This window comes from Platichthys flesus, chromosome 16 (assembly GCF_949316205.1).
Source record: "Platichthys flesus chromosome 16, fPlaFle2.1, whole genome shotgun sequence".
Taxonomy (NCBI): Eukaryota; Metazoa; Chordata; class Actinopteri; order Pleuronectiformes; family Pleuronectidae; genus Platichthys; species Platichthys flesus.
This window is the reverse complement of record NC_084960.1, coordinates 3,555,293-3,563,936: the sequence shown is the minus strand read 5'-3', so window position 1 is coordinate 3,563,936 and position 8,644 is coordinate 3,555,293. Positions and strand designations below refer to the sequence as shown.

The 8,644-nt window shown below is 44.3% G+C and overlaps 1 protein-coding gene across 2 annotated transcripts; it reads left to right on the top strand.

Moving 5' to 3' along the window:
- Positions 1–1,665: 1,665 nt before the first annotated feature.
- On the top strand, positions 1,666–8,612 carry ap5z1 (adaptor related protein complex 5 subunit zeta 1). 2 transcript variants are annotated; one of them, XM_062407719.1, is made up of 18 exons: positions 1,666–1,779; positions 2,513–2,650; positions 2,931–3,108; positions 3,562–3,712; positions 3,846–3,958; positions 4,043–4,217; positions 4,403–4,456; positions 5,225–5,365; positions 5,538–5,575; positions 5,834–5,996; positions 6,087–6,265; positions 6,390–6,532; positions 6,640–6,758; positions 7,027–7,154; positions 7,262–7,359; positions 7,449–7,581; positions 7,901–8,115; positions 8,204–8,612. In XM_062407719.1, exons 1-18 carry the CDS (start codon positions 1,739–1,741, stop codon positions 8,454–8,456), a joined length of 2,460 nt encoding a protein of 819 aa, XP_062263703.1. In that variant the 5' UTR covers positions 1,666–1,738; the 3' UTR covers positions 8,457–8,612. The 2 variants fall into 2 exon arrangements, with proteins under 2 accessions (XP_062263703.1, XP_062263705.1); XM_062407721.1 differs by lacking the exon at positions 4,403–4,456 and having other exon boundaries at positions 1,672–1,779.
- Positions 8,613–8,644: the final 32 nt, after the last annotated feature.

Sequence of the window (8,644 nt, the reverse complement as noted above, 5' to 3'; positions counted from 1 at the left end):
ACTGAGCCTGAGAGAGAGAGAGACTGACAGAAAGAGAGAGAGAGAGAGGGAGAGAGAGGTGGGCGGTGTGTGAGCTCAGATGTGGAAGTGGAAATTACACTGCAGGGAGGTGAGAGATCATAAACCTGTTTCCCACAATACATCACCACTGATGCAGTAACTTAAGGTTTGTAATAGAAAGTGCTTTTTAAACTTTATACTTTATACTGTATGATATCAAGGGGGAGTTGCCAGGGGCGGGCCCAACAGAAATCTGATTGGCCCTTGTAGTGCCCTTATCCTAATTTGTTTGAAAATGTGCACTTTACCTAATTGGAAAATTGTGCATGGAGGTTAATGTGTAATCTGTGGCCCCCAATTTACAAGAATCCCTGAGAGCACATCCCTCCACCAAGGCTGTTGCCCCATCTTTCCATGTTAGAGCAGTTTTCCACATTAACTAACCACTAACACTATATTGTAATTCCTCCTTCCACAGATTCATAATGAACCAAAATCGTTTTCTTCAACATTTATCTCTGACTTTATTTTTTTTTGCCCAGTTGCTGTAGAGTAGAATTGAGTTCATTTCTATTTGGGAAATTCTGCAAAAACAGTGAATCACAATTCCTAGATCTGAGTGAAGTTTTTTTTTCTTCAAAATATGGAAATACTGAAGCAGCTACACGTCTCACTTCTCACAATATTTTAGGGGGAAATATAAAATTTCCACAACATGAATGTGAAAGCTGACTGTATTTATACTGCAGTGCTGCTTCTGTAATGGGGCCTGACACCGAATACTTCCTCCGTCACCGATACTGAATTTGGATATCTGCACAATGAGTACGTTTCACTTCTGTTAGCTATTTACAGTTCTGTACTCACCGTACACAAATCTGAATGCAGGAAGATTATCCAAACTTTTCTACCACTGCTGAATAACTTTTAAACCTTCATCTCTAAAGAGTAAAGTCATCAGAGAAGCAAACAGCAATCAAATGCAGCGAACTGTGAGAGAGCAGCAATATTTCCTTCTGAATTCTAGTGTAAAGTCTAGATTCATCAATGTGTCTATTTATCTATGAAACCTCAGAAGTAGTTGTAGTACTTTGTTTTAATATCTTAATATTAATATTTTATTATATTTAATTGTATTGCCTCTTCTATTGTTCCCTTGCTCTCTTTTCTACCAGCTTTACTACTATTGTAAGTGTATGAAATTATACACAACAAACACATCTTTACACTATATTAGTGTTTTTTAGGCTGTGCATTATTAATGTCCTGACTTTCTTAGCAGGTCATAGTATTTTAAATCTTGTGAAATAACCGTATTTAGGTGGAGGCTTTGGAATAAACTCTGGGATTTCAGCCTCCTCCTGCACTGTATTTTATTATTTGTCATTTTTGTATGTATTTTACTTTGCTAAATATAAAGCATAAGCACACAAAAAAAATGGCTTGCTTATTTATGAAAATATGCAAGTTTTATTTCCTGACAAGACCTCTGACCCTTTATTTTAATAAATGTTGTTCTATTTTGTATCAAAGAGTGTTTTTCACCTTCAGGCTCAGTCTTTTTTTCGTTTTTGATATTAAATAAAGTTTTTGGGGGATAAGAACAAAAAAAAACCTCCCTTGTTGTGAAAGCGGAACTAAAAGTCGCATCACGTGAGTTGCAGTCAGGAAACCATTGGGGAGCGGACTGTTTACCTTCCGCTGGAGTCCGGTCTAACCGAGTAAATGTCCTGGAGACATGTTCTCTCACGGTTCAGAGAGTTTGATCAAACAAGCGAGGTAAGAACATATCAATCAAGATGAACTCCTTCCTCCATCAATTCTCTTTTACTCCGGTTTACTCCCTGTTAGCTGTTGCTATGCTAACTGGGCTAAAGGCAGCTAGCTTACCAGAACCCTGCCTGGTCTCTTTCCTCAGGGAGGATTTCAGCTTGAAGATCATTCCTCTCAACAGGATGTTTGTGTATTTGTGTTTTGCCACCGTCACACATGTTTGTCACGCTGATTTTGTCACTTGACATCCTGTGGAAACTGAAGTCAGAACTTGTTTGAGTGAACTCAGTGACTCTGACTCATTTCTTCTTCTTATTACATGTCACAGAGAAAATGGTTCCTGTCAAGCTCCACGTCCTCAATATGAAAATAACAGCACTTTGCATATCTATAAAAAGCTTACAATGCACTTCTTCCTTGATTTGCTCCCGGGTCATCACTGGATACTGAGTTCTAAGAGAAGGGAGAGCTTATCTCCCTTCATTTGAATCAGAGACTTTAGAATCGCTGTTTCTCATGTGACTTGGTCAAAATGACAAATTTCTTTAAGATCTGTAACAGTGCATAAAAATAATGTGATGATTCTCATGCATAATGACCCATTTACTCTTTGTCACAGGCTTTCAGAGACCATCAGTAGAGAAGTGAACTATTATTGTTCGCCATGTTAATCGAAGAGCAATGAATCATTCATGTTTCAGCAGTAAGACTTTTCAGAGATGCTGTCATCTCGTTTCAGGGAGATTCAGGAGCCGGAGCTGCAGAAGTTCTACAGCAGGTTGGTGAAGCTCCTCCAGGGGAAGGAGTTCGGTCATGAGACGATGGACTCCCTGCAGCGGCTGCACCTCATCCTCTCTGCCACCAAGTGCACCAGGACGTAAGAGCTGCAGCCCAAGCCTCATATGCATATCCCATAACCAACACCTCTCTTATAACTGAGCCACTGTCCACTCTGATATCATCATTCCCTTTAATTTGCATAGCACACACACTCCCCCACCCCCCCCCCCCCCTTCTCTAAACCCATATTGTTTATAGTTTTTATGATAACTGCTCAAAACATCTCAGTCTTTTTCTGCTCCAAACTGTTTAATCACAAACATGAACCTCTCTGTCCCCGTCCAAACCCCTGGTCTGGTGTCTCCTCCGGACCACAGGTTGCCAGAGGAGCTACACAGGAGGCTGTTATCTCTCCTCTCTTCACCAGTGGAGCAGCTTCAGGTGCTGAGCTCAGCTGTGCTCAGAGAGACACTGCCCCTCTCTGGCCAGGAACTGAACTACAACCAGGAGAACATTCAGCTGAACAGCCATTCAGCCGCCCTGCTGCTCTCACAGGTGACGTATTCAACATAACGACCTCAACCAGGGAGATAACGTTTTCATTGGAGTTGGTTGGTTTCTTAGTTGGCAGGATTACGCAAAAACTACTGGAGAGATTACAAGAAGAATGCAGTTTGGATTAAGAAAGACGTACTTACATTTTGGATTAGGTCAGATGGCAGATCCATGGATATCTCTATTCTTTCTTAAGAATATCTTTCAACACTTTACGTGATTTCTCAGAGAATAAATCATGAATCTTCATGAGTAAAATCTTGACGTTCAACTCATCAATCCATTAAGTCATTTTGCCACAACTCTTAAACCGAACTACCTGGTTTGTATTTTGTGAAAACTTCAAAAAACAGTTTACTATAGTGCTACTACTTTTTATAAATCCTACAATTGGCTTCATTTGTTTGTTTTGTTTCCAGATCTAAACTCTTTCCCACACTTTGACCCCTGCAGGCTGGATCCAGAGCCGATCTCTCATCTCTGTGCGCTCAGCTCCTTCGCAGCCTGGACAGTCGTCAACCCGAGGGTCCGACTCATTCGCTCACACACACGTTGCCCGTCCTCAACGCCGTCCTCACACACAGCCCCGAGAGCCTCAATGACGGTAACAGACAAACCGATACCAACCACTCAAGTTCCCAGCAAATCTATAGGCAGAAAGTTCAAGTGAATTGCTTATCAATGATAACGTTTTTTATGTGAAAAGTTTCTTAACCCTCCCTTCTGACTCACCACAGATAACGTCACCCTACTGAGTAAAAAGCTTGTCGATTGGCTGCGTTATGCGAGCATCATACAGGGAGGCGGAGCTTCTGCAGGTGGATTTTTCACAGGACCCAGGTCGCGACAGGTAAATCTCCACTCTTTTTTAAAACCAGTATTCAAAGCTTTCTCTTGATTTTCTAACCATGGTATTGTGTGTTATTTACATCAGCCAGTGCCGACAGCAGAGCTGGACGGGACGGTGTCGGGGGATTTCTTCACTGTGCTGTGTGTGGGCCAAGGCTTCACTGAGGACCAGTGGATGAACGTTTACTCCTTTTCCATGCTGCATCACTGGCTTCTCACCTACCACTCTGCTCCCAGTGGCAACACCTTCACAGATACTGGTATGATTCTTCACTGGTACAAACCACAAGCTCTCATCTTCCCATGCAAGAGTAGCTCATTCCTTTATGTCACAGCCACAAAGTACAAACAAGGAACATCAGCCTCAAAGAGCCGGCCACGATGGGTGTGATACATTTAAATGGCTCCTGTCCGATGACCTGTACTGTGTTTTCATCATCTCCAGCAAACAGGCTACAGCTCAGCTTCTCTCTCTCCCACTCCCACTCCTTTTCTAATGGTAAGACTCGCGAGCTTGTTGACCTTCCCTGCATGCGCCTCTCAGAAGCTGTGACTCCTACATCTTCTGTTCTCTAACTCCGGGAAGACACAGGTCAACTCACAACTCCTGATATGATCGTGACTCACAACTGCATTTAATTTAACAGATGATCTCTAACCAGGAATCTTGATAAAGGACTTTCTTAACGACACTTTCACTGGTGTGTGTGTGTGTGTGTGTGCGTCTTTCGCCTTAACGTGAATCTTCTGATGACTCAGTAAACTGAAATGAATCACTTTGATGAATGACTGAACTAATGCTCTGATGGTTTGTTATGTTCAGACCAACTTTGATCGAATTGTATTCTATGTAATCAAGATAAATATGTGTTTTTTACTCATGTATACGTAAGATGTTAGAATGTAATATAATATGGTAATAATCTACCACCAGGAAATCTACAAGCTCTGTATTAACACCCTACTGGAAATGTGTCCCAATGTCCTCTGACCCGCTGCAGTTTCATAATGAACCTGAAAATATGTTAAAGGCTCTCGTTTAAATGGGTAAAATCTTATTTCATTTTAATGTTACGTATTTTGATTACCTCAGTCCCTCCTGGCTCTGCTGTCTACTCTTCATAGCAGAAGTAGTTCAGCCTTTCTTTCTGTAAATCATCCACTAACTTCATTTGAATTTAATCAAAAACCTTCTAACGGACGGTTCACATGTGTTGAAAACATCGTCTGACTCGTGACCTCTCCCTCCTGACCTCTCGTGTTGCAGATGACCGGTCGGAGGTGGACGGCTCAGTGGTGTCTATGGTCTCTGCCACTTCCTCCTCCAGCCGACTGCTGCCTCCAAAGGAGCGCCTGAGGGAGAAGGCGTTCCAGTACTGCTTACGCCTCATCGAGCAGAGCGATCGCAGTGAGTTTGTCTGTGTTCGAGCAGGAACCAGTAACTTGTGCCGCCATTAAAGCAGATTATGAATCAACAACTTGTGCATATTCAAGTTTGTTTGTTTTCTTCAATGTATATTAAAGACTATTAAACACTATAGTAGACAACATTTTGATGTGGTTTCTTTTCTGTGTCTCAGAGGCTCTGAAGCGGACAGACACAGAGCTGCAGAAAGCGGTGAGTCCATGTGTTATACTTTCCTACAGGTTCTCTAAGTCCTATCCACCATATGTTTATGGCAATAACCAAATCTTATTAATAACTTAAAATCCATCCAATGATCATCTTATTCTCATCTGTTTGTATCCTCAAGTATTAAAATTAGTAAAAATGAAAGAAACAGATTTGACAGAGAAAAAGTTTTAAAGACGACACACAAACATTTCCCTTTTCCTCCAAGCAGCACTGTTTACCAGATTGTGTATCATTCCCTAGTGTTTGGTGGAGGCTGTGTGTATCCTGGACTGTGTGTGTGTGGAGGACACGTCACTGGTCTACCGAACGTTTCCGTGTGTGAAGGCCCTGTTCGGTCGTCTCAGCTCGGACCTGACGTTTGCCAGAGTCCTTCTGCCCATAGCCCAGTTCTACCTCAACCATGGTACGTGTCTGCATCAATGGGTCTCCAGCTTCTCTTTGTAAATACAGCAATAAGAAAATCCAAAAACTGTCTAAATGTGTCCCTGTGCAGGTGAGATGGCGGCGGTGGACTGTGAGAGCGTGTGGAAGCTGGTGTTTGGCCGGTTCCCCGCCGAGCTCTTCAACGATCCCTTCCTGGCCCATGAGCTTCTACGCTTCCTGCGACTGAACCTCGAGAGCCTGGTGCTGCGAGTCCCTCAGTATCCTCGCTCATTCCCGAACCTGCTGAAGGTCACGATCATAGATTACGCATCCAAACTTTTCAATACTCAAACACAAACTTTAACTGTAAACTAATGAGTGGGAGACTTTATGCTCACTCTCTCTGTTTCTCTTTCTCTCTCTCTCTCTGTAGTTTTTAGCCTGGGACAGCCCAGCGGTGGTGGATGACTTTGTGGATCTGCTGCCCTCTCTGGTCACCGTTGAAACTGCAGTGGAGCTGCTCCACACGCTGCTCGACCTGCCCTGTCTCTCTGCCACGCTGGTCTTGCAGCTCAGGTGCGTGTGCATGACCGAGAAGAACCTACCAACCACCCTGACGGGGCTTCAGTGCATTCACATCTTTCACCAGCATCTGACGGACCTTCTGTTTGTGTGTTCTGCAGGTCGACGAGCTCGCCCATCTCCGAGCCGGGGGGACGTGGGCTCCTGTCACTGGAGGCCTTCAGGAGCCCCGCGTTCAGAGGCCTTTTTCTCTACCTGCTTCGACCAGAGGCAGGATCAGGTAAACACAGGAACGCACTTAAGAGAATAGTCGGACAAATTTAGTTTTGCAGTTACCTGCTCTGAAGCAAGATGGCGTTTAAGGCAATAAAGTCAATATAACTACTACAAGGAGTTTTAAGGCCATACTGAAGAAACTAATTATGAATATATTCATGAAATATTACGACTTAATCCTCAGATTTCACATTACACACTAAACACACTAATATGTATTTATGTTCATATTAAATACATTTTGGTTGTAAAGATTGTCTGTTTCCTCACAGGGGACACGATCGACAGACTGAGCACCCTCCATGAGTTCCTCGCTGAGTCGGCTGATTGGCCGAGGGTTGTTCAGTGTTCCCAGACCGTCCCGGTGCTGCTGCACATTTTTTTCAACACTGTCATCACGGTGAAGACATTCAATGATCTCTCACAAATAGGACCACTGTGCATTAAAGTGCTGGCTGTTTAGTTTCAGTTGGATATTCTCCTAACGTACATGTGTGTTGTGTGTAGGTGGCCGACCAGAAGCTTTTAGCCCATTTGATCCTGGTGATGCTGGAGAGAAGCAGCCTCCTGCTCAACCTCCCCACATACGTGAAGGAGATACACAGGTAGAACTTCACACGTGCTGCGGAACTTCAGTGTCACTCAACATCTCCTCGCTCGCCTCATCCCTCTCTCTCTCTCTTTGTTTCTGCAGGGTGTTCAGCTGCCACCTGCTGAGGCTGTGCAAGCTCCACCCCTCTCTGGTAGTGGACCAGTCTCATGTCTTGCTGGAGTTTGCTGGAACCACAGCCAGCGTCTACAGCAAAGAAGAAATCTACACACACGTGGTAATGAAACTGTTTGTACTTGTTATTGTCAACTCTTAGCAGGAGCAGCAGATCTCATCGGGACCAAATCCTGGTCCTCGTGAGGCAGAACGTCTTTCTGATGATCCATGTCAGGGGTCAGATGTGAATTGTGGTTAGATTGACCCTGGGTGAGGTGGGAGTTGGTCGTGGTTAAGGTTCAGGACAAGGTTTTGCTTAAGCTGGCCACAGTAAATGGAAGTTCATGCAAAGTTCTATCCCATCTCACATTTCGAGCGTCAAATCATTTCCTGAGTATTCAAATGTCTCTGAAATCCTATTCCACTTGTCTGGCTCCCAGGTGTGGGCGCTGGGAGAGTACCTCTCTGTTTCCTGCGACAGTCGCTGCTCCGTGACGCTCATCACTTCCTGTTTTGAGACGTTGGAGGCGGTGCTGTTTGAAATAACCTCATCGACCCCGCCCCCCGGGGCGTCTTGCCCCGCCCCAAGAGTCATCACCACTCTCATCAGTGCTCTCGCTAAGCTGGCGTCACGCTCTCATGACCTCATCCCCAGGTGAGTGACCCTGGGCCCAAATATCAAACTACCTTATTATACCTCAAATTATGAAATGCGGTGCAATTGTGTGTTTGTTCTGTTGTAGGGTTTCTCTGTTCCTCTCCAAGCTAAGAACCGTGACCAGAGCAGGTTCAGTGGCCTGGTGTGCCGACGAGGAGGACCTGGTGGCCATCGTGACGAGGGGGGAGGAGCTATGGTCGCTGCTGAGGACCCCCGGTGTGGCTCAGAGTGTCCTGACCCCGCCCCCACATGTCACCACACCCCAGTGGCACCGAGACACCAACTTGTCCATGTCACTGCAACTTCGAACCCTCACCAGCCTCACACACACACAGTGACATGAAAACACACACACAATGATATGCAAACACACACACACTGATAGGCAAACATCTCAGCACCTGGATTTACATCAAATCTGCGTCTCAGTGATTGTTGTTTGTTTTTTCTTTTGCACATTACTTTTGTAAATAAATGAGAATATTGAATTGAAACTTAAGGTCATGAATCATATCAACAAACCACA